Source organism: Carassius auratus, unplaced genomic scaffold (assembly GCF_003368295.1).
Source record: "Carassius auratus strain Wakin unplaced genomic scaffold, ASM336829v1 scaf_tig00023751, whole genome shotgun sequence".
In the NCBI taxonomy this organism is placed as follows: Eukaryota; Metazoa; Chordata; class Actinopteri; order Cypriniformes; family Cyprinidae; genus Carassius; species Carassius auratus.
Window position 1 is genome coordinate 180001 of NW_020525296.1, and position 25564 is coordinate 205564.

Genomic DNA, 25564 nt, shown 5'->3' on the forward strand with positions numbered 1-25564 from the left:
ACACAGTTGGCTAGAGCAGTGCTGTTGGTCACTCTATCGGTCAGTTAGGCTGTCCCTCTAGGCTTGCAGTCATGCCTTTGCTCTGGAACAGTAATATCGCATCCACATCGCAGGCTTTCAGATTAGCATACCGCTACGTCACAAATCGCGATTGCGATGAGATTTCAATTAAACGCACAGCCCTAGACAATATTCTCTCCACAATCACTGATGAATTTGTCCTTGTTTTCTCTGCATTAGTGCTATTTTGAACTTACTGTTTGAATTTGTTTACTGGATCCTCATAGTTTCCAGTAGTTTAATGGTTTAAAATGATGTGATCTCAAATGCCTGCTTCTTTTCATTTTAAGATATTATTTCATTATAAAATACTATTCTAGGACTCTGCACGCCTGCCCTCCCCACACACTCCACTTGCATTCATTCACTTGATTGGTCAAGATGTGGGTTGTGTAATTTATATAGTGTACTTTCTAAACATATATGTGATCATATAATCACCCAGACCATAATGCTTTTACTTTTAGTACCAGAAACATGTCAGAAGTGCCGGTACTGCATACCAGTGTGTATCGACCCACTTCAAGTGGAAACGTATTTCTCTACTCATTCTGCACTGCCACTGTATGCAGTGTTCGTCGGCTAGATGTGTGCTGCAAGCTCAGACACCGGCACAGATTTGGGAGGCGTGCAGACACTTTTTGTGAAGGTATCCTGAAGTGTGTTACGGTTGTGTGTATGCTAGCGTAGAAATAAAGCACTCAAGGAGGGTATTAATCAAAAGAGGAGTTTACTGAACATCGATAGAGATAACATAGACAATATACAACACTACTACATTAACACATTGACTAACATCAATCATGGACAAGGAGGAACTCAAAATACAGGGTATTTAAACATGAGGGAGAAATCAGGTGAATGGAGACAGGTGGGGAATAATCAATTAACCAAACAAGAAAAGAAAGATGACCAAATAAGGGAACTGAAAGTCACTGAACGTAACAATATGGTGCAGTTTGCAAGAGAAGATGGCAACGCTGGGTTTGCAGCAGAGTTTTGGTGTTGGCGCCATTCGCATGTTTGCTGCCAGTTTAGCCAGATGGATTCGTCGGCGTTGCTCTTTTACAGTTGTCGTTTATATTGTTCCACAGACTTTAAAGATGTCGCTGGTTAATGCACGCTCGATTACAAACAAAGTTATTTTATTTCACATAATGTTTTGGACTTTTTATCCATCACAGAGAATTGGATAAATATGGATGAGTGGAGTCTATGAGATGAACTTTGTCCAACTGGCTATAATTTAATTAATACCCCAAGTTCAGTGGGTCGTGGTGGGGGTTTAGCTACAATGCTAACTACTCGAGCTTTGAAGCTCAATTGTTAAAACTGAGTTCTTAAAGCCTGTTTTGGGTGTGGTCATTTATAGACCTCCAAAGTATAGCTTCTGTCCAAGAATTTTCTTAGGATTTAGGGTCTAATTATTTTTTTTATCCTCTATTTTATTGTGGTCTGATTATAAGTTGGTGTTTTTTCAATGTATGCTTCAGACACGGCTCACGACGAGGTGTTCCCCATAGCGACCCCTAGAGGTCTCGTTCCCTAATCAGGGAACCATGGTTGCATTCGTAACCTGAGATGTTTTATTTAAACTGAGCTCTTTTTTGGCTAATAATGATGTGCTAGATGTGTTTAAGTCTGGTTTTAGGGCAGGACACAGCACTGAATCAGCTTTATTGAGAGTTTCCAATGATTTATTATTCATTGCAGACTCTGGTAGACGAGGAGCTTTAATTATGCTCAACCTTAGTGCAACTTTTGATCTAATAGATAATATCCTTATTAGATCATGTTGTGGGTCTAAGAGCACCCACAACATGACCATTTTAAAATGGTTTTCCTATTTGAAGGGACAGTCCTTTTTATTGAGGGTTTTCTTCCACTTCAGTTTCTATTGACTGTGGAGTACCTCAGGGCTCTATTTTGGGGCCTATTCTGTTTTTACTATTTTTGCTGCATTTAGGACTTTTTTTTTGTTTAAACACAGTATGTCTTATCTTTATGCTGATGATATTCAAATTTATTTGCCTTTTAGATCAGGAGGATCAACTTCTCATTCATCTTTGTTATTATGTCTTGAGGAGGTGAAGGGCTGGTTCGAGCAAAAATCCCTACAGCTAAATGCAAATAAATCTGAAGTAATTTTTAAGCCGAATAAGGCTGACTGTGACATAAACGATGTGTTGGGTACATGGACAACAAATTTGCAGTCCCACATAAGAAATATGTGTGTAATTTTTGACCAGGCTGTAATGTTTAATCATCTCCTCACTAGTACAAATAAAAGCATATCACTCCAGAGAGCACATTACTCCAGTTCTGGAAAAGATGCAACAGCTTCTGGTTAATTATCGGATTCAGAATAAGTTGTATACAAAAATAGTCTTATGGCTTCAGAAGACTTTGTATGAACTACTTTACTATAGTAGGTGTAGGTGTTTGTCCTCGGCAGTGTGGCAGCACCTTGTGGAAAAAACAAACAAAAAAACAATCATGCTAGTGTGAAAAAACATGAGAGTGGATAAATTCTGTCTAGAGATTCATAAGTCAACTAGTTGTGCAGAGTTAAGGTCACTGCACACTGGAGTCTGACATTTTTGAATGCTTTTGTCGTATTTATCATCCTTAAAATTCGTCACTCAAAGAAACCTTGCCCACTGAGTCTGATGTGTATTAATGAATCTGTTCTGAAAAAATTCTTAAAACTGTACTAAAGTACTGTACTCTAAAGTACTAGTACTGTAGTCTTCAGGCACTGAGGAGGATTTTGTTCAGTGAGGAAAGAAAGGAAATACTGTGTCTATCCAATCCTGAGATAAGGAGAGGAAGGAGAGTTCCCCTCCATGTTAAAGGGTTAGTTCACCCAAAAATCTAAATTATATCATTAATAACTCAACCTTAATGTCGTTCCAAACCTATGAGACCTCAGTTCATCTTCAGAACACAGTTTAAGATATTTTAGATTTAGTCCGAGAGCTCTCAGTCCCTCCATTGAAGCTGTGTGTACGGTATACTGTCCATGTCCAGAAAGGTAAGAAAAACATCATCAAAGTAGTCCATGTGACATCAGAGGGTCAGTTAGAATATTTTGAAGCATCGAAAATACATTTTGTTCCAAAAATAGCAAAAACTAGGACTTTATTCAGCATTGTCTTCTCTTCCGTGTCTGTTGTGAGAGAGTTCAAAACAAAGCAGTTTATTGATATCCGGTTCGCGAACGAATCATTCGATGTAACCGGATCTTTTTGAACCAGTTCACCAAATCGAACTGAATCGTTTGAAACTGTTTGCATCTCCAATAAGCATTAATCCATAAATGACTTAAGCTGGTAACTTTTTTCAAACAAACCAATAACCGGATATAACAAACTGCTTTGTTTTGAACTCTCTAACAACAGACACGGAAGAGAAGACATTGCTGAATAAAGTCTGAGTTTTTGCTATTTTTGGACCAAAATGTATTTTTGGTGCTTCAAAATATTCTAACTGACCCTCTGATGTCACATGGACTACTTTAAAATATCTTAAACTGTGTTCTGAAGCTGAGCGGAGGTCTCATAGGTTTGGAATGACATGAGGGTGAGTTATTAATTACAGAATTTAGATTTTGGGGGGAACTAACCCTTTAAGGAGCAGTGGCATTTTCCTGAGCAATTAAAAGTTTACTTCAGGATGTTGGTGGCTCAGTTTGATGCTTTGCGAGCAATACTAGAGCCACATATTAAAAAGAAGACCACCAATTTCCATGAATTCAGTGTGCAAGCATTTTAACAGTGCTTTGGGCTGCGTGACAAAATGGATCAACTTGACAATCGGCATTCTGGATTTCGGCATTCACTTGTACGGTGGCTTTGAATGGTCAAAACACTTTTCAAAATGCTTGCTACGGATGTGGAAAACGCTTTTTTTATGACAAAAGTTTTGGAGACAGTGTGTAAATGTGATTGACACAACGTACGCTTGTATTTATTTTTGGCTTGTATTGTATTCATCATGTGAAAATTTCAGAGTCCTTGTTCAGTGCCCTTAAACCTGTACATTTCTGTGTCTCTCAGCAGTTGGAAAGGAAGGACAGTCAGGGCAGCTCTCAGCACAGCATATGCAGTCACCGCAGCACACACACGGACTCACCTGGCCGCCCGGAGCCCATTGTGCCCACTGACACCCTGGGGGGTCCTCCGCCCGTGCCACCTCCTCCCACCCAGCCACTGCCTGTCCTGCCCACCTTTGACAACTCTGGAGCCAATGGGACTCTCCAGAAGAAACCGGACCCCTTCAAGATCTGGGCACAGTCCAGGAGCATGTACGAGAGCCGGGGTGAGTACTCGTCTTACTGCAGGAAGTGTTTTTGTTTACGCAAGCAACTACTGTAATGTGACATGTTGGCACGCTCTTCTCTTGCAAGGATATGTTACAGCTACACACTTCAATTTAGTTTGATTTAACTTAAGATCCAGGTTTCTATGCCAGTAGCACTTTTCATTAGTCATATACATAATTTTGAACTAGAAGCTGATAGTGTACAGTCAGACTGAAATTATCTGAAAGGCAGGCAGAGATGCGAGCTGACACAGTGGTGTCATCAGGTTTAACATGATAGAGCTGTGCATCATCTGCATAGCAATAATAAGAGAAGCCATGTGGTCAGTGAGGAGGTGTAAATGGAGAAAAGAAGAGGAGAGAGCACTGAACCTTGAGGAACTCCAGTGATTAGCTGGCTTGACTCAGACAGCTTACTCCAAGAAAGCCCTGAAAGATCTGCCTGTGAGGACAGAGTCATCTGAAGATGTTCCTCTGATGTCCAAGGGTGATTTACAGTGTCAAAGGCTGCAGACAGGTGCAGTTGAATAAGAAGTTTGCTCTTGCTAGAAATGGTCATAAAGTCGGTCAGGCGGAGTGTCTGCTTCCGAATACAGACGGGTTGTTCTCAAGTAGGTTGTCCTCTGACAGAAAAGCAGAGAGCTTATTGGACACATTTGAGACATTAAGAGATCTTATTGGATTTTGAAAGAAAAACGAAAGAGACTGGTCTTTAGTTTTCAGCATTGAGTGCTTTCTTTTTGAGCAGGGGGAGCCTAACTAAAGTTGTGAGAAAGGGGATGTTGTAAACTGGATGGCACAAAAAAACATTGAAAGCATGAATACTTGAGTGGAAATGTGTGTGGGTGGAGGTAAGCTGTGGCTATATAGATTGAAGAACTGATTGCTGATGGATGCCATCTTATCAGGGGAAGTCGTGGCCTAATGGTTAGAGAGTCGGACTCCGACTGGAGGGTTGTGAGTTCGAATCTCGGTCCGACAGGAATTGTGGGTGGGGGGAGTGCATGTACAGTTCTCTCTCCACCTTCAATACCACGACTGAGGTGCCCTTGAACAAGGCATCGAACCCCCAACGCCCCGGGTGCCACAGCACTGGCTGCCCACTGCTCCAGGTGTGTGTTCACAGTGTGTGTGTTTGTGTGTTCACTGCTCTGTGTGTGTGCATTTTGGATGGGTTAAAAAAAAGCAGAGCACGAATTCCGAGTATGGGTCACCATACTTGGCTGTATGTCATGTCACTTTCACTTTCAGTGAAAGAAGGTGGTCAGAGAAATGTAGGTACAAAATGTTGGTCAGTTTTGCGGTTATGTATAAGGATGAGCTGCAGATAGAAGAGGGAGGATTACATTTCCAAGTGTGCCATGTTGTCTGCTCATTTCAACCAAAGCCAAATCAGTTTTTGCTAAAAAGCCTTGTTAAAGGGTTAGTACACCCGACAATGAAAATTCGTCCATCTTCTACTCACCCTGGAAGCATCAACCCCTGTAGCGAATCCATGCGTTTTTGTAAGATAAATATCCAGATTTCAGACATAATAAACACTTTTTTTCTCACATCGGAAGCGGAAGACTCAGGAGGCTCGAGAGGGTCCATGTGCAGAGGTATTTATTGGGGTGAACAAAGCAGAGTCAGACAGGCTAGGGTCGTACACAGCAAGGGCGAGTAAAAACAAGCAAACAAGTCCATAAAGACAGGCTGAGGCTGAAAATTACAGGACTTTGCAAGCATGCACTGGCCAGCTAAGCCCATGAAAACACTAGTGGGATACATAGGAAGAACAGGTGAGGGCAGAACTGGACATTAGACTTTAGGAGACCGCTCCCTCGTGTGTCTGGAGGAACTGGCAGGTGTGTGAGCGGATATTACAATATTGTTGGCTATTGCTACAGACATACCTGTGCTATAATAAAAAACAAAACAAAAAAAACCATGTAACCGATTAAAAACAATCACTCTCTAGATCTTGTAATAAAAACTTAAAATAATTATAAGATACCAAGTTTTGTATCTTCATCTGCTTTTGGAAAAGATTCCAGTCTGAAATTGCTGCATATTTCATTTTTTTTTACCAAGCTCAGTTCTAACAATAGACACACAAACATTATAATTTGATTGAGAACATAATGAGGAAATGCCAGATGTAGTTACAGAGATAAAATGGCAAAAAAATAAAAATAAATAAATAAACATTATGGTTGTATATATCAACAGATATCAATGAATTTTCTCTGAATACTCAAAGGAGACATATAGACATATCACACAGACAGCACAATAACAGTGTGTCAGGGGAATGTCTTTAAATTCCAATCAAGGAAAAGTCATAACATATATATGTATATATATATATAATGTGTGTGTGTGTGTGTGTGTGTGTATTAACTAAATAATAAACGGCCCCAACACAGGTCCTTAACAGCCTCCAAAGAATCTGACTGATACCCTCCATCCGAGTTCTTCCCTTTATATTAGCAATAAACACTGACAGCATTTTCTGATAGTCCTACCAATCTAAGTCTATTTAATAATGTGTCGTGATCCACAGTATCACAGTAGATCATGGTTCTATTGGTTCACATTAAATTTGTAATTTAACATTGGGATACAGGAAAAAAGTATTTTAACAAAAAAAAAGTAAAATCAGGCTTTAATAATTGCACTGAAAACAGGTGGTTAAAAGATTGCATTTTTTCAGTTTCTGTCATACACCCTTCATCATGTATGACCCATTCCAGCAGTTGCACGTGATTATAGAGTATCTGAAGAGGAAGACTCTGTGTAAGCACACTGCAGTCTGGTGCCCCACAGATGACGTGTATATATATATATATGTCATTGATTTGTACCCCACCTTTGTCATATCTGATGTGTGTGCCTGTAGTTCTGAAGGTTATGGCAGTATATTGTAGGATGCACCTGAGTAGATGTCCATGTGCTCACTTGCCGGTTTGGTGGCAGATTGCTGGGCGACTCCTCTCATAGTGCCAGTTCCCAGTCGGTGTTAAATGCTCCACACGGAGTGCACTTGGCAGATCCAGACCTCTGAAGTGAACTGTGTGAAGAGGCCAATTAAATGCTCCATGCTAAGCTTCTGTGGTTAACATGATGTTGTTCCCTATGTGGTGAGGTGAGCATTCTGCTCATGCTTACTGTTTGGCCGAGGCTTCGTCTGACAGTCAGTGTGGGAACAGTGTTAGACACCTCACCCATCTGCTGTCTATTCATAACACATGCAAATAAACCACCAACAACAGCGGTAGAATCCCAATCTGTAGAACAGGTGTGTTCATTTACTATTAAGATTTAATCATTTGTAAAGCTGAGCTCTGTAAAACTATATGTGCTTTCTGACAGTCTTATAGACTTTTACAGCATCTATAATATATCTGCTTTGCAATCAGTGTGTGTCCTGCAGAGACATGCTAGAGAATAAACAGGTGTATTTATTGATCTACGTTTCAGTACCAGACTCTCAAGAACAAGACATCTTCCTCTGGAGGAAGGACACAGGCTTTGGCTTCCGTATCCTGGGGGGAAGTGAACCCGGAGAACCGGTGAGTCAGAGAACACACACACACACACACACACACACACACACACACACACCCTTCCAGCAACAGCTGATCTGACGCCAAGCTCTGATCTGAACGGAGAAAGCTGCTCTGATCTAACCTTGTCTCCAAGTGTTTAGCGTGATATGAAGGACAGGGTCCTGGTTTCAGAGACTTGTACTTGAGTTGTCTCATGCCACAGACTGCAACCTGCCAGAGCTGTCCTTCTCACCAGTGTTCTTCCATCAAATGCATGTCAGATCTACATAGGGCACATAGTGAAGTACGGCTCTGCGGACGAGGACGGCCGTCTGCGCTCCGGAGACGAGCTCATCTGTGTGGATGGCACGGCGGTGGTGGGGAAGTCTCATCAGCTGGTGGTGCAGCTCATGCAGCAGGCGGCTAAACAGGGTCACGTCAACCTCACCGTCCGCCGGAAAAACACTTTCGGAGGTACACCTGCACCAGCATCTCATTTTCTAGTTTGATTTTCATTCTAGGTCATCTAATTGTTTTATTTGCGTATGTTTTTCTCTTTATTTTTCATCACTTCTAACACTACAGAACAGTACAGCATAACAGCTGAAAATCCTATGAACCTTTCTCATATTTTGTACCACACATATATTTTTACCTTCCCATTTGCTCAAATAGCAAAAGAAAACTGCATGATAATGTTTCGACTTTCAAAAAAATTGTAAAAACTTTTTCAGATATAAAAAAAATGTGGATTTACGGTTTTGATGACTGCTGATATGCATCATGTTGTATTATTATTATTATTATTATTATTATTTGGGCTTATTTAGTTAAATATGGCTTCAGGAGTAAGCAAAGACCCAAAGCATCAAACCCAGGAGCTTTACTATCTGTGCTGAAATCTGAAGTGCTATGATGCTTGTTCTTATTGAGAGTAATCGAAGTCAATCACATTGTTTAAACACATTATCATTCACACCTCTGGAATATTGGGTTCAGAGAGATCAAAGAGATCTTTACAAAAGTTTTGAATTTCTCTTTGACCAATGGCAGGCCCCGTAATGTAAATGCTGTGATTCTTGGTTAAGTGCATGTATTTTAAATATGAATACTTTTATTACTGAGATGCTGGGAAAGAAGCTTTGACATACATCATGCTATAGCATCATTAAACCAACATCAACATCAACTAACATTGGACAAAAGTGTTTGTTTTCCCCCTCCGACTCTAAGGCAGCTGTGTTATTTACACCCTGAATCAGCATATCATGAATTTAGGGGAAGCATTTAATTAATCACATGAATGCACTTATGAATGCAGAATATAATTGCTCTCACATCAAACTGAAGTGAATTGTCTGTTGTCTCGAATGGAATCATTCTAAATGTACAAAAATCATTCTTGAATCGAAGAATACAAGACAGAAAACTATTTTACCACAGTGTGTCAGTCCTCCTATTACATAGGAGATCTATCATGAATGTTGCCCTTGTGAGAGACCACAGGGTCTGTAGGATCACAGGTGATGCAGACGCACTGACGAGCCTCTCCGTGTGTGTGTGTGTGTGTGTGTCTCTGTGTGTTTGTGTCTCTGTGTGTGTGTGTGTGTGTGTGCAGGGTGTAAGGGCGAGGCGGACGTGCCGCCGTCCCCGGCCTCCTCTCACCACAGCAGCACGCAGGCGGCGTCTCTGACGGAGGAGAAGCGCACGCCGCAGGGCAGTCAGAACTCTCTCAACACCGTGAGCTCGGGCTCCGGCAGCACCAGTGGCATCGGCAGCGGCGGCGGCGGCGGCAGCGGCAGCACAGTGGTCAACATGACCCCGGCCGCCCTGCAGCCCTACCACGTGGAGATCCAGCGCGCAGAGAACGAGGGCTTCGGCTTCGTCATCGTGTCTTCCGTGTCACGTTCTGACGCCGGCTCTTCCTTCGGTACGGTGTTCGTGTGCTTAATATGTTTTCTATACGATACCGATACGAAGACCAGTATCAGCGGTACTGATACTAATACTGATACGATACTTCTGGACTCAACTTTTACATTTTTACATTAAATTACTAAAACTAAAATGGGTAATAATAGCCACTTTATATTTTTTACTTTAGATTTTAAATGGATTTTAGCATTCAATATGCCTTAATTGCAACAAATTGGATTATTGTTATTGATTATTGTATTGATTATTGTTGGATATTGTTGTTTACACATGGTTAAACTGTGTTTACTGTAATGGTATTCATGAATATCTACAAAGCATGGTAAAACCATGGTTCATTTTCACAAGGGACTGCAGAGACGAGCTGTTGCATGCATAAACTGACAGTCTATGATTTATATTAACGTTCAGGCGAGCAGGAAAGTAGTTCTTTCCTATACAATTATTTGCTGACATAGGTTTTTATTCCAGTTTAATCCATATTGTATGCATATTTTTTTAATAAAATTACTAGTAAATGAAACACACTTAATATCCATATTTTATATGCGAGTATTGATACTTTCGATACTCGCATCAGTATTAATATATTGATACTACAGCCCGTCCCTAACCATGATGAGACCTTGAGAACAACGATGTGATTCAAGACTGTGATTTGATTTTAGGTGTTCAGATTTTATCACTGAATGTTGGCAGGGACTACTGGACATGAGAAAATCTTGATAAGAAATGATTTCACCTTTCTCTCTCTCTCTGTCTGTCTGTTTCCCTTCTGCCTCTGGACACACACACACACACACACACACACACACAGCGGGGAACACGGCCATGCCTCATAAAATAGGCCGGATCATCGAGTGCAGTCCGGCCGACCGCTGTGGGAAGCTGAAGGTGGGTGATCGGATCCTGGCGGTCAACGGCTGCTCCATCACCAACAAATCCCACTCAGACATCGTCAACCTCATCAAAGAGGCCGGCCACGCCGTCTCGCTGCGCATCATTCCCGGAGACGGTGAGTCTGTCGTCATACTGAGATCTCATTTCAGATGATGCAACACTCGACTGGACAGAAACTGGAAATATCTGCATGTGTTCAGTGACTGAATAACACAGAACGAGCTGCTGTTGTTGTCATAAATGAGTGTTGTGTTCTCCTTTAGCTGTTCGGAGAGCAGGAATAATAGATATAAGCCGCACGGCACACACCGTCATACGCTCGTGGTCTCCTAATTAATAGATCAATATTATGTCTGCTTTTTAAAACCAAATACAGAAGCATGGCTAGCGTGTGCATCTTGAAACTGTGGGAAACTCTGTATATGACTTCATTATTATTGAACCGAACGCTGTCTGACCTGTTCAGTAATTCCCATGAAGCAAACAGTGGAGACTGTGAGTGATGCTCAGAGCTGAGAGCTGAATACAGTTCAAACATAGCACTCTTCAAGCTTGTCTACAGGAAATCAGGAGAATCACAGAAGCGTATCTGATCCTGTCCAGTAAATCTAGACCTGATGATGCTGGAGGGGATCTTTTGAACCTTCACACATGAACGCATGTGCTTCTCATGAGCAGTTTTGATCTGAAGAAGGCTGTCATGGGAAAACACAGAGCTGGTGGTGAGGTCAGAGACCAGGCCGTGCTGAGCTCAAACTTTATCTACATGCAGAAATATAGATATGATCCTTTCTACCATGTTTTTAAGAATTAGCCACAAGGTGGTGCTGCGATGAATTCCTTCATTGTTTTACTCCGGTGGCCTAGAATCTGAATTCTGGAGTATGTCTGTATCTAGAGATGATCGACAGTGTCTCTCGTGGAAACACTGGTCCAGACACAACTAATGAAGATAGTCCAGATGCATGGCCAAAACATCACTAAACCCAGAACAATCTGAAGACCCATCAGAGTTCAGCTTGTGCTGTGTGGTGGTCCAGTCTGATGCTGGTCCACAGTACAGAACAGCTTCTTGAATGTTTTGCTTGTGTTCTCTTCACACGCTCAGAGCTCCATGACTGTCTTTCTCTCTGCCCAAACAGAGACATCAAACGCTTCGCTCCTGACCAACGCAGAGAAGATCGCCACCATCACCACTACACACACACCTCAGAGCAACACAGAGCCCAGGTGAAACACACACACACACACACACACACACACCTCAGAGCAACAGAGCCCAGGTGAAACACACACACACACACACACCTCAGAGCAACACAGAGCCCAGGTGAAAACACACACACACACACCTCACTAGGATCTGTTCAACATGTGTATGGATGTACAGTACTAGTAGTGATTCTTGTAATAATGATAATGAGGAAGTTGTTGGTAACATGACCAGTTGTTTCTCTTCATCCAGCAGGAATAACAAACCCAAAGCCGCTCTGCCGCAGCCAGCAGTCTTCAGTCAGGTGAGAGATAGATCTGTGATGCACACACAATCTAGATTAGACCGGGAACAGGACTAGGCCTAGTAACAGATTACTAGTTGGGTTTGTAGAAAGGTTTATTTTATTTTATTATTATTATTATTATTTTACTTTTGTTGTACTGTCTGTTCTTTAAGGCTGAACGTCCACACATATTATTTTGTATCATTTTGCAGTCTTGTGCTAAAAGGCCAACAAATCAAACAGATGTGAAATTACTGCGCTCTAACAATACTAGGGTGCATAGAGCAATAAAACTGTAATGACTTAAAATGTTAAATATAAGGAACCTCACTCACTTTTGTACTTCTTGATTTGTAGATTTTCTGTTTTAAAAAAAAATCCATAAAGCGCATACAAATCAATGGGAATGCTAAATGCCTAAAATAAATGTTCACATCAGTCTTCACTCACAATGGACAAAGCAAAACACAGTTTTCTGCTTGATTAAAAAGACCATAATTGCTGAAATGACAGATGTGTAACTTGAATCCTAACCCTACACTGAAAAAACATGTAACATGCACTTATCCTGGTTTTATTTATCATCTTAATTAGTTATCAAGTTTAACAATGTTCTCCTGTTTTAAATGTACATGTTTAAATGTCGACATCATATGTCTACTCTAAATGATTGAAGAATTCTCTATTTATTCCATCCTGGTCAGATATTAAACACAAATGTCTTAAGTTACATCTCTGATGTAGTATATTATATCAATCTGGAGATGAGCTGAAATATCAACCATTTAACATTATTGAGAGCACATGATTTGGCATAAATGTCAGGCTGAACTGTTTCTTGTTTGTTTGTTTTTGTTTGCAACATATATTGTTTGTGAATCCCATTGTTGTGGGTCCTGGATTGCACAAACTCAGAGTTTGATTTGTATATTAGCTGTGTGGAGGTCTGTACTGCAAGAAGAAACATGAGGTCTAACTCTAACGAGCAAAAGCTTCCATCTGATCACAGTGCTTTCTAAGAGAAACATCTTACAGATTTATCATAAAAAATGAATTATCTCAACGAGTCCTGTTTTGCCTGTACATACAGTATGTGAACTTAATAGATAATAATTAGTTACTAGCCCTGAAGGTGCCCCTGACCCTGACCCAAGTTGTTAGCTTATATTACTCTCAGTAAGTGCAAAGACTGTAAAAGAAACTGGTTGTCAGGTTGGTTTGGTGATCTGGTTGTGTTTGTGTGTTCAGGAGGCAGAGTATTACTCTGTTGATCTGGAGAGGGGGAGTAAAGGTTTCGGCTTCAGTCTGAGAGGCGGTAAGGAGTACAACATGGATCTGTATGTGCTGCGCTTAGCTGAGGATGGAGCCGCTGTCAAGAATGGGAAGATGAGGGTAAGAGTAAAATGAGTTTTTCTTCACAAAAATAGCATACGTTTTTCTTAATTGAAACAAAAGTTCACATTTTCTTCTTTGTAAAGAACGAAAACGTATATAAAATAGTAAAAAGTGATGATTCTGGCTCACATTTAACAAAAACTCACTTATTCACTATCTAGAATATGGTAACATGCCAGTCAGCTAATCAACTCAAAACACCTGCAAAGGTTTCCTTAGCTTTCGAAATGATCTCTCAGTTTGGTTCACTAGGCTACACAATCATGAAGGAGACTGCTGATCTGACAGTTGTCCAGAAGACAATCATTGACACCCTTCACAAGGAGGGTAAGCCACAAACATTCATTGCCAAAGAAGCTGCTGTTCACAGAGTGCTGTATCCAAGCATGTTAACAGAAAGTTGAGTGGAAGGAAAAAGTTTGGAAGAAAAAGATGCACAACCGACCGAGAGAACCGCAGCCTTATGAGGATTGTCAAGCAAAGTCAATTCAAGAATCTGAGTGAACTTCACAAGGAATAGACCAAGGTTGGGGTCAAAGCATCAAGAGCCACCACACACAGACGTGTCAAGAGATTTACTGAACCACAGACAACGTCAGAGGCATCTTACCTGGGATAAGAAGAAGAACTGTTGCCCAGTGGTCCAAAGTCCTCTTTTCAGATGAGAGCAAGTTTTGTATTTCATTTGGAAACCAACGTCCTAGAGTCTGGAGGAAGGGTGGAGAAGCTCATAGCCCAAGTTTCTTGAAGTCCAGTGTTAAGTTTCCACAGTCTGTGATGATTTGGGGTGCAATGTCATCTGCTGGTGTTGGTCCATTGTGTTTTTTGAAAACCAAAGACACTGCACCTGTTTACCAAGAAATCTTGGAGCACTTCATCCTTCCTTCTGCTGACCAGCTTTTTGAAGATGCTGATTTCATTTTCCAGCCGGATTTAACACCTGCCCACACTGCCAAAAGCACCAAAAGTTGGCTAAATGACCATGGTGTTGGTGTGCTTGCATACTCACCAGACCTGAACCCCAGAGAGAATCTATGGGCTATTGTCAAGAAGAAGATGAGAAACAAGAGACCAAACAATGCAGATGAGCACTGTCAAAGAAACCTGGGCTTCCAGACCACCTCAGCAGTGCTACAAACTGATCAGCTCCATGCCACGCCGAATTGAGGTAGCAATTAAAGCAAAAGAACCCTCTACCAAGTATTGAGTACATGTACAGTAAATTAACATACTTTCCAGAAGGCCAACAATTCACTAAAAATGTTTTTTATTGGTCTTATGAAGTATTCTAATTTGTTGAGATTTGTTCGTGGGTTTTTGTTGAATGTGAGCCAAAATCATCACATCTAAAAGAATCTACTAAACTACTTCAGTCTGTGTGCATGGAATTTATATAATTCACAAGTTTCACAGTTTGAGTCGAATTACTGAAATTAACTTTTTCACGACATTCTAATTTATTGAGATGCACCTGTATTACTCATTTTAGATTAAATAAACACTGGTGGACTCACTTTGGGACTTTTTAAGCACTCTAGGATTCTTGGACTGTTTTCAGTGTGCAGAGAATTGTATGCTTTTAACAGACTGACTTTTCCTTGTTTTATTATGTTGTCTTGAAGTCCCACGAACTTTGTAAATACACCATTCTTAAATGATGTTCTGTTTTATGTCATTGTTTTAAAGCGTATAGTATAATGTCTGGCTGGAACACACCCAATCAGTTCTTATTATTATTATTGTAATTTTCGTCAAAATAATGAAATGCTAATCGACACAACCATTATCACTGCTTAGAATACAATTAAATATTGTGTGCCTTAATTAGTCTAAGGATCCACATAATCTCACAGTAGAATTTAATTTTAAACGTGAGTTTGGAGTAAAACGTGTTATTAAAAGTGGTATTTTCATATGGTCTGAGATGGAGCAGCACTTACTACACCGAGCTGTAGTTCACTGAGAAACTAAGCAAACAACTATCATTATCACAAACTATTTTGTTGAATTCATAATCCTACCTTTATTATGTCTACGATGATGAACACTGTCAGGATCATTAGATGTAGTGCCCATGAACTTCAGTAGAGGGCACTCCACTCAGGACCATTCCAGCCATCAACCACCAGATGTCACTTGGGCACTAGCACCTCTCATACTGTTGCACCACACCCGAACTACATTCCCCATGAGTCACTGCATCACAATTACCTTGCCACACCTGCACCTCATTCATCAGCCAATTTCCTTACCACACCTGCACCTCATTTACACACACACAAAAGCAGCACAATCACTCTCACTAACTGCGAAGTCTTGTTTAGCCAGTCTGACACTTCAGAGCATTTTTCCCTGTTTGTTATTCCTGTGTTTGAACTTTGGACTGTGTATTCCGACTCTGATTCTCCGCTGCCTGTCCCGATCTCTGCTTGTTTCTGGTTACGATTCTGGTTATCCCTGACACACCTGACGCCATTCCTGATCCCTGCCTGTCTGACCATTCTGTTAATAAATGCTGCACATGGATCTGAACACCTCTGACTCCTCGTTACAGAAGACTTCGCCATATCAGGATCCAGCAGCCCGGTATACTCTCGTTACTTAGATGTCTGTTCCCACTTCAAGGTCAGCATATCAACTCTCCCGCTCTATCGTTGACCCAGTAGATCAGCTATTGCACCTTCGTCAAGGAGCTCTATCTACTGAAGAGTATGTTCAAAAGTTCTGTGAGCTATCATATCAAGTACAGTACTATGATGAAGATTTGTTTAAGGACTTCTTCAGACTCAATGAACCAACTAAATCATTGTTACCTGGATGGGAGTTTAAGGGCAGTTTAAGGGACATCATGGACTATACACTTATATTATGTGACTCTCCGTTCACTGCGGGAGAGGCAGAGGACAGCATTGAAGCCCTGAAGTCTTTACACAAAATGGCTGCCAGCCCGGAGACAGTTCACAAGATGGCTGCCAGCCCAGTGCCGCTGGCCAAGATGGCCGCCAGCCCAGTGCCACTGCACAAGATTGCCGCCAGCCTAGCGCTGCTGCGCAAGATGGCCGCCAGCCCAGAGCCGCTGCGCAAGATGGCAGCCGCAGTTGATCTTCCAGAGTCAAGTCAGGTCCCCATCTACTTTCCAGAGTCAAGTCAGATCACCACCAACACCCAAGAGTCATGTAAAACAACAGTTAAACTTCATGAGTCAAGTCAGGTCACCATTGATCAGGTCCCTATTGTTTTCCCCGAGTCTAGTCAGGTCACCGCTGACCATCAAGAGTCAGGTCAAGCCACCGCTGACCATCCAGAGTCAAATCAAGTCACCATTAACACCCATGAGTCAAGTAAAGCCACAGTTAAACTTCATGAGCCAAGTCAAGTCACCGACGATCTTCACGAGCCAAGTCAAGTCACCGACGATCTTCACAAGCCAAGTCAAGTCACCGACGATCTTCACGAGCCAAGTCAAGTCACAAGCCAAGTCAAGTAACCGACGATCTTTATGAGCCAAGTCAAGTCACCGACAATCTTCATGAGCCAAGTCAAGTCACCGACGATCTTCATGAGCCAAGTCAAGTCACCGACGATCTTCATGAGCCAAGTCAAGTCACCAACGATCTTCATGAGCAAAATCAAATCACAGTTGATCTTCATGAACTAAGTCGAGTCACCACGGGTTTACCAGAGCCTCGCCCCGCCTCCGCTCCACCGCCCTCGTAGATTGTTTTGAGCGTCTGGAAGCTGCTCCTTTGGGGGGGGTGCTATGTCACGATCATTAGATGGAGTGCCCATGAACTTCAGTAGAGGGCACTCCACTCAGGTGTTACAGCCCTGCCTATTTTGCTCTTATTTTGGTTAAGGTTGCAGGTTCCTCCTGGATGGGCGGGATTCCAGTGTTAATTATTGGCACCTGTGGCACCCTATTTAAGAGGCTCATGGAGCTGTGATCACTCTCTCTCATTTTTGGTTTGTTTGTTTGAAGAGTGGGTTGATATTTTGTGTTCACATTTGTTTTCCACAACTCCACAAACCCAATTTCTAACAGCTATTTGATTTGATTCATTTGTTATTCTTTAATACTTTGACCCTAGACATTATTTGATTAATTTGAAATAAATTTATAATTGTATTGAAACCTATTTTTGTCTAAGTGCCCTCTTTATGTTGTGACTTTGAGCCGGGTCGTAACATAAATTGGAGCCTCGTCCGGGATCAAATTCTTGTTTGAAGTTGGGGTTTTGTGACTTGTTTTTCAAGTTTTTTGAGAATGGAGCATGGAAAAGGTTCATAGTTATTGGATTAATAGAGGACTCCGGTTAGGTAGAGTGGTCCAGCTGGGTTGCTAGTCAATCCTTCCAACGGAGCACTGTTTGTTTTGTTAGTTTGTTATTTTTGAAGGTATCCCGGGTGGAGATTTAATCTCTGTTGGGGGTGCGCTATTCAGGGCCTGGTTTTCACCAGGTGACATGAAGTTCAGCGTTTAAAGTGGCCCCGAGCCTGGTAAGCCTTTGAAGATTAGAGAGGTTCGTTTTTTTTGTTTGTGTAGTGTTTTACCGGAGTGGTTCTCTAGTATCCATGCCAATTGGTGTGGCACTTTGAATCAATGGCTAGTGTTGGGAACTTGTGAAATTTATTTTGTTTGTTTGCTTTTGAGAGAGCATTTTTTTTTCTCATCCCCACTTTCTTCAAATTGGTAAGTAATTTTACACCAATAACAAACGTAGGGAGTCAATATACTAATTAACATGCAGTTTCGTGGTAGCTACCTTGTTGAATATTGTCAGCAGTTCAGGAGTGATTGCGTGACTTATGAATTAATCTCTTTTTGTAAGAGTATTATATTGTTGGCATGCTACTTGCGGAGAGGGTTTTGTTAAACCTTTGTATTCGTTCTCCATAGAGAAGATAAGGGGACTGATTCTGATTTGTAAATCTGATTTGTTGGTGTAGATTAAATTACCATTAAGTAACTTTGTGGAAATGGAGTTGTGTATAAGGTAAATTTTTTTTTTTTTGGTGGAGTATATTTAAAGGATATTGTTCTGATTCGTGTGAACTCCTAAAGTGGCTACTTGTTTGAAAACTTAGAGGTTTTTAGCAATGGCTTCCAATGTGGAAGAATTTCTAAAAGAACCTTCAGAGGAAGCACTTGAGAAGTGCACTAAAGAGCAGCTTTTGTTGGTTGCTGCTCATTATAATATAGAGCTCACTAAAAGTGATAAAAAACTTAAGGAGTCTATCTTAAAGAACTTGAGGGGCACTTTAGAGGAAGAAGGAGTTCTAGTTGCAAAGTTACATGTTCCAAGTAACGTTGACAGTGAAGTAAAGCTAAAAGAGATGGTGTTACGAGAAAAGGAGTTAGAATTGGAGGCAGTGAAGTGTCGCTTAGAACATGATAGAATAGCTTTGAAAGAAAAGGAGTTGCACAGAGAACTTGAGTTGAGGAAATTGGAGGGCCAGGAAAGGGAGCGTGAGCGTGCCTTTGTCCTTAAAAAAATGGAGTTAGAGTTGGCAGGTAGGACACCTGAGGGTCAGCCCCCTGTTTCACCTTTTGTAGTACCTTCAGAGTCTTCTCAAAGTGTAGGGCAAGCTTTTGATATTGGTGAGCATATTAAAATGGTTCCTCCATTCTCTGAAAAAGAGGTAGAGAAGTATTTCTCCCACTTCGAGAGAGTCGCTACTTCATTGAAGTGGCCAAAGGATGTTTGGACGTTGCTTTTACAATGTGTGCTTACAGGTAGGGCTCAAGAAGTTTATTCATCACTTAGTTTAGAACAGAGTGCTGTGTATGATACAGTTAAAACTTCTATTCTTCATGCTTACGAGCTAGTACCTGAAGCATATCGGCAACGTTTTCGAAATTACATCAAAAGTGATAGGCAGACGTTTGTGGAATTTGCGCGGGAAAAGGAGAACATGTTTGTTAGGTGGTGTGCTTCTAGGCAAGTGGAAACTAAAGACCAGCTTAGTGACTTGATTCTCTTAGAGGAGTTTAAAAATTGTGTCCCAGCAGTTCTGGCTACATATTTAAATGAACAAAAGATTTCCAAATTGTTTGATGCCGCTGTTATGGCTGATGAGTTCGCTTTAACCCATAAAGGGTTATATGGAAACCATAACCCAAGAAGAAATTATCAGGATCATAGTAAAACTGTTTTGGCCGGACCTGACTCTTTTTCAACTTCCTCTAGCAAGCTTAGTGCGGTTTCTTCTAAGGCAAACATCATCTGCTTTTATTGCAAGAAGCCAGGGCATAAGATATCAGAATGTTTTGTTCTTGGTAAGAAAGCAAAATCTACCAAGCCAGTTGGATTGGCTGCTGCAAGCCATTTTCCTGTACAAAAAAGTGCTGAATGTTTTGGGGTTCAGTCTTTGAAGTTTGGAGACTTGGGTACTAGTGACTGTTTAACAGATTATGCTCCTTTTCTTACTACAGGAGTTGTGTCTCTACCAGGGCAAGAAAGTGGTGTTCCAGTGAGTATTCTTAGAGATACAGGAGCCTCACAGTCTTTATTACTTGAGGGAATTTTGCCTCTCTCTAACCAGACTGCTACAGGAGCTCAAGTGTTGGTAAGGGGAGTTGAAATGGGTTCTGCTGTTGTTCCTCTACATAGCATTGAGATAAAATCACCATTAGTGTCTGGTCAGGTAGTGGTGGGTGTACGATCTTGTTTGCCAATTGAAGGGGTTTCATTTATTTTAGGTAATGATTTGGCTGGTGTCAAGGTCACACCTAATGCTCAAGTTATTGAGGTCCCTATGTCAAGTGAGAACTCTGATCTGTCTCAATCTTTTCCTGATGTTTTTCCAGTATGTGCTGTGACTCGTGCTATGTCTAAACAGACTTTTAAGTCTACCGATAAAAAAAGAGCAGATTTTAATTTCGATCTAGCTGATACCTTTTTAAGGGTGTTTGATGAAAAGAAGAGAGATGAAGTTGTGCCTGTTAAATCTTTAATAGTGTCAGGTAAGGCAGAGCTAGAAAAATTCCAGGAGATTCCTCCTAAAGAGACCAGAGATCCATTACCAGAGATCAGCTCATTTTAGAGCAGAGTAAGGATTCTTCTTTATCTTCTCTGTTTGAGGAAGTGAGCACTGAACAAGAAGTAAATGAATTGTCATGTGGTTATTTCCAAAAGGATGGGGTCCTAATCCGAAAATGGCGCCCACAATCATTATCTAGACAGGATGAGTGGGGAAATGTCTTTCAGATTGTGGTACCTCAAGTTTTCCGTAAAGACATACTCAAGCTAGCACATGACTGTAGCATGGCAGGACATCTTGGTGTGAATAAGACTTATAATAGTATATTGCAAAATTTCTATTGGCCTGGTCTAAAACAAGATGTTGTAGCATATTGCAGGACCTGTCATATTTGTCAGGTAGCTGGTAAACCTAATCAGACTATACCTGTTGCTCCTTTGCATCCTATTCCGGCTTTTGAGGAGCCATTTGGTAGAGTTTTAGTAGACTGTGTTGGTCCTTGGCCTAAAACCAAACATGGCAACCAATACTTACTAACTGTTATGTGCGCTTCTACTCGCTTTCCAGAGGCTATTCCTTTAAGGAAAATAACAGCTCCCGTGGTAGTGCAGGCCTTGCTAAAGTTTTTTTCAATGTTTGGGCTTCCTAAGACTGTTCAGTCTGACCAAGGATCCAATTTTATGTCTGGGATTTTTAGGCAGGTGTTGGATCAGTTAGGAATTTCACATTGTCATTCTAGTGCCTACCATCCAGAGTCCCAAGGGGCTCTCGAGAGGTTTCATCAAACCTTGAAAACAATGTTAAAAACCTACTGTCTTGAGTTTCAGCGGGACTGGGATGAAGGAGTACATCTCATGCTTTTTGCGGCCAGAGAAGCTGTGCAAGAGTCTTTGGGGTTTAGTCCTGCTCAATTGGTCTTCGGACATAATGTCCGTGGTCCTTTGAAATTGAGAAGGAAGCCTTGGCAATGATTTTAGCAGTTCAACATTTTGAGGTTTATTTGAGTAGTGGCAACCCAATTGAAGTGTTGACTGATCATAACCCACTAGTTTTTTTGCAGCGAAGTTGCAACTCTAACCAGCGGTTGATGAGATGGAGTCTCTTTTTGCAGTCTTTTCCTTTACAAATTCATCACATCAAAGGAAAGGAGAATGTTTTAGCCGATGCACTGTCTCGTGTATGACATTCTATACTCCTGTTTTTTTTTGTAAATGTTTTGATATATTTGTTTATTTTATTATTTGTTAAATTTATTGTGTTAAATACTTTAGGTTATTTAACATTTTGTTGATTGAGGTGTTACAGCCCTGCCTATTTTGCTCTTATTTTGGTTAAGGTTGCAGGTTCCTCCTGGATGGGCGGGATTCCAGTGTTAATTATTGGCACCTGTGGCACCCTATTTAAGAGGCTCATGGAGCTGTGATCACTCTCTCTCATTTTTGGTTTGTTTGTTTGAAGAGTGGGTTGATATTTTGTGTTCACATTTGTTTTCCACAACTCCACAAACCCAATTTCTAACAGCTATTTGATTTGATTCATTTGTTATTCTTTAATACTTTGACCCTAGACATTATTTGATTAATTTGAAATAAATTTATAATTGTATTGAAACCTATTTTTGTCTAAGTGCCCTCTTTATGTTGTGACTTTGAGCCGGGTCGTAACATCAGGACCATTCCACCCATCAACCACCAGATGTCACTTGGGCACTAGCACCTCTCATACTGTTGCACCACACCCGAACTACATTCCCCATGAGTCACTGCATCACAATTACCTTGCCACACCTGCACCTCATTCATCAGCCAATTTCCTTACCACACCTGCACCTCATTTACACACACACAAAAGCAGCACAATCACTCTCACTAACTGCGAAGTCTTGTTTAGCCAGTCTGACACTTCAGAGCATTTTTCCCTGTTTGTTATTCCTGTGTTTGAACTTTGGACTGTGTATTCCGACTCTGATTCTCCGCTGCCTGTCCCGATCTCTGCTTGTTTCTGGTTACGATTCTGGTTATCCCTTACACACCTGACGCATTCCTGAACCCTGCCTGTCTCGCCACTCTGTTTAATAAATTATGCACATGGATTTGAATGCCTCTGACTATTCGTTACATACACTATTTTGCATAGCTTTTTCGAGAACTATGGCTCTGTGTAGTAAATGCTGCTCTACCTGAAAGCAGGTGATGGAGATTTACTTCTAATCACAGGACCAGCTTTACTGACTAAATGCACGTGACAATCACTATTAATCGCGTTTGATTAATCTGCAGCCTTGAATGTGTCAAATTAGCACAAAAAGAAATGGGAAGGTGGCAAATATATTTCCACGACACTGTACTTTATACAGGTTTTTTTTTTTTTTTTTTTTTTTTCAGTATCGATCAAGATTTATTAACCAGTAACACAAGTGTATTATGATTTATGAGAAGCACCCAGTTTTGTTCGTCAGCCACTCATGATGCCCTCTTGAGCCTCCCATAAGCTAATGGTGGTGTCTGCCTCATTTGCAGGTTGGTGATGAAATACTGGAGATCAATGGTGAAAGTACAAAAAATATGAATCATTCTCGTGCCATTGAGCTGATTAAGACCGGAGACAGACGAGCTCGACTGGTGCTGAAGAGAGGAGACGGATCCGTCCCAGAGTATGGTGGGTAACAAACAAGATCACCCTCTGCTAATGTCTCATGCTTTTTGCATTTTGTTTCAAAGTGTTCAGTCATTGTGTTTTCTATACTGAATTGTCTTTTCTTCTTGTTCTCTACCATAAAATTGTTACTTCTTGGTGATCAATGAGCCTCTGTTATGTGTTCATCTAGAGAGTGAGATCTTCAGTTCTTCTGAACAGTCTTCAGTCAGCCAATAAATCTGTTGTGATTTGTCAGAGTGCTGCATGTTTCAGTTCTCCTTATTTATCTCTGTTTCTTTCTCTCCCTGATCTCTCATTCTCTGGTGGGCTCCTCAGCTATGATGGGCCCCCATCTTGCTGCCTGTCTGAGGAATGATAAGCTGGGCGAGCCCTGCTTCTACCTAATGGGTCAAAACCAAGCCACGGTTTGTAAAGGACATTCTGTGTGTCAACCCTTCTTGTCACCCAGTCACACGTTATAAGCCCTGCTTAGGCACACGCGTGTCGCTGCTTCACCCGCTCTCATTTCACCCCCGTGGATCCATTCAGCCGCTGGCCTCTGATGGCATGCTCAGTGGATATATGCTCCTGATGGCATGCTCAGATGCCTGTGTGATGCACAGTGTGTGGATGTTGTGGACACTGCAGTGTTTTCATATCACCGATAGCACATAACATAACATGGGTGAATGTTACAAGAACTTGCCTAGTTCACAAAAAAAGTATACAAATAAAAACTATCTTTTGTTATTACCCATAGAACAGGTTTTGTTAGATTCACCCATAAGCAAGTAATGGAATTAGTGTGCTTTTGTATTCTGGACTTGTGACAACTTGGCAAAAGATACAACTTTAAAATTGTTGTAGTAATGACAAACATTGCCCTCCACATATATAAACGGGCTGTAAGAAATGTCTGCACTATTTATCCTTCTTTCAAAAATCTAACCTTTAAATAAAATAAAATAATTAAAAGAAAAAATGCCTGTTTTTAATGGACCAGGTGGAGTTCTCATCACAGGTCCAGTTCTCGCTATTAACAAACCAATGAACTCCTAAATTGCTGCTTATTACTAGTTTGTGAGGTAGTTGTTAACTTTAGCTTCTGGGTAAGACAAGGGATGTAGAATGTGGTCATGCAGAATATGTGCTTTCTAAGTACTAATAATCAACCAATATGCTGCTAATAAACAACTACTTCATAGTGAGAATTGGTCCCTATTCTGAAGTTTTACCAAATTCTCTTCAGAGGAGGCATCTGACTACTGTAGTTGCATACACTGCTCATAAAAAGCAGTTTCAAGGAGTAATCCGGTGTCTTAAAGACACATCAGCAAGGATTTGCCATTACCAGTGATTTCAGAAATGCACATTTGGCACCCGTTTCACACTGTAATCTGGTAAGGTTCATTGTGAAGACATTTTCCTTTCAACTCCATCCCGGTGTTACCCTGACTAACTTTAACACTGTTGTCCATTTGTCCTTGCCAACATGATGGCATAGTATGATCTAAAGCAGTGCTTCTCTAACCTGTTCACGCCAGCACCGCACATCCTCATCAGTCCAGCTGTGTCTATAACAGTGAGGTTTGAGGTTTAGATTGTCATCACCCAGCTGTGAAATCTTGACAGTCTGTTCTTCTGAAAGTCTGGAGGTTGGAAATCGAGGGCGGTTGCAGCTCATCTGTCTGCTGCTGGCCAGTGCCATGCCATGCATATTCAAGAAAATGACACCTTTCAGCAACCAAGTTTTAAAAGCTATGTTAAAATGGATATATTTTTACTTTCTTACAGAACTAGACAGCTATCATAGGGACCACAGTTGGCAAGAGTTATAGTTGGTCTGAACTACCCATTAGCCTCCACTCACGGTCTCTTCATCACAAGCCTGTTCCCCAAGGCACTATAAGACAGTTCTTGGCCATGACTGCATCCTATTGGCCCATTAGCATTTAGGATTGCAGTATGCATGGCAAGATAATTTAATAAAACTGCATAAAAGCTTTCTGACCTGGGTTCTAGACTAAAGATGCACTCATTGGAATTCTCTTGGCTGATTCTGAATTATTATTTTTTTATTTTTTTTGGAAGTGTGTCCTTCCGATACAGATTTTTGCAGATTCCGATTTTCTTAAACAACTCTCAAAATAAAGTGCTCTGTCACTGGAAAGAGAAAGAAATAGTTCCAAAAATAGTGGGAAACAGATTTCATTTCCCAATATCCTTTCAAATATATTTGCATTACAGTGGCCCTTTCACCAATGTTCGTTGTAAGATATTTTATTCACATCTGGCAAGTGGACT

At 41.0% G+C, this 25564-nt stretch overlaps 1 protein-coding gene across 10 annotated transcripts in view; it reads left to right on the plus strand.

Annotated features, from left to right (window-relative positions):
• LOC113078004 (membrane-associated guanylate kinase, WW and PDZ domain-containing protein 1-like) overlaps positions 1-25564 on the plus strand; it is a 70817-nt gene that overhangs the window by 41202 nt on the left and 4051 nt on the right. For 7 of the 10 annotated variants that reach the window (XM_026250274.1, XM_026250273.1, XM_026250272.1 and 4 more), the window contains exons 13-21: positions 4119-4380; positions 7846-7937; positions 8195-8387; positions 9532-9843; positions 10666-10863; positions 11891-11978; positions 12214-12265; positions 13496-13639; positions 23143-23281. In XM_026250274.1, coding sequence (XP_026106059.1) covers positions 4119-4380; positions 7846-7937; positions 8195-8387; positions 9532-9843; positions 10666-10863; positions 11891-11978; positions 12214-12265; positions 13496-13639; positions 23143-23281 — 1480 coding nt within the window. Of the gene's footprint in view, positions 1-4118; positions 4381-7845; positions 7938-8194; positions 8388-9531; positions 9844-10665; positions 10864-11890; positions 11979-12213; positions 12266-13495; positions 13640-23142; positions 23282-23596; positions 23686-25564 lie in introns of all 10 variants that reach the window. The other 3 variants (XM_026250280.1, XM_026250281.1, XM_026250276.1) reach the window with 2 other exon arrangements.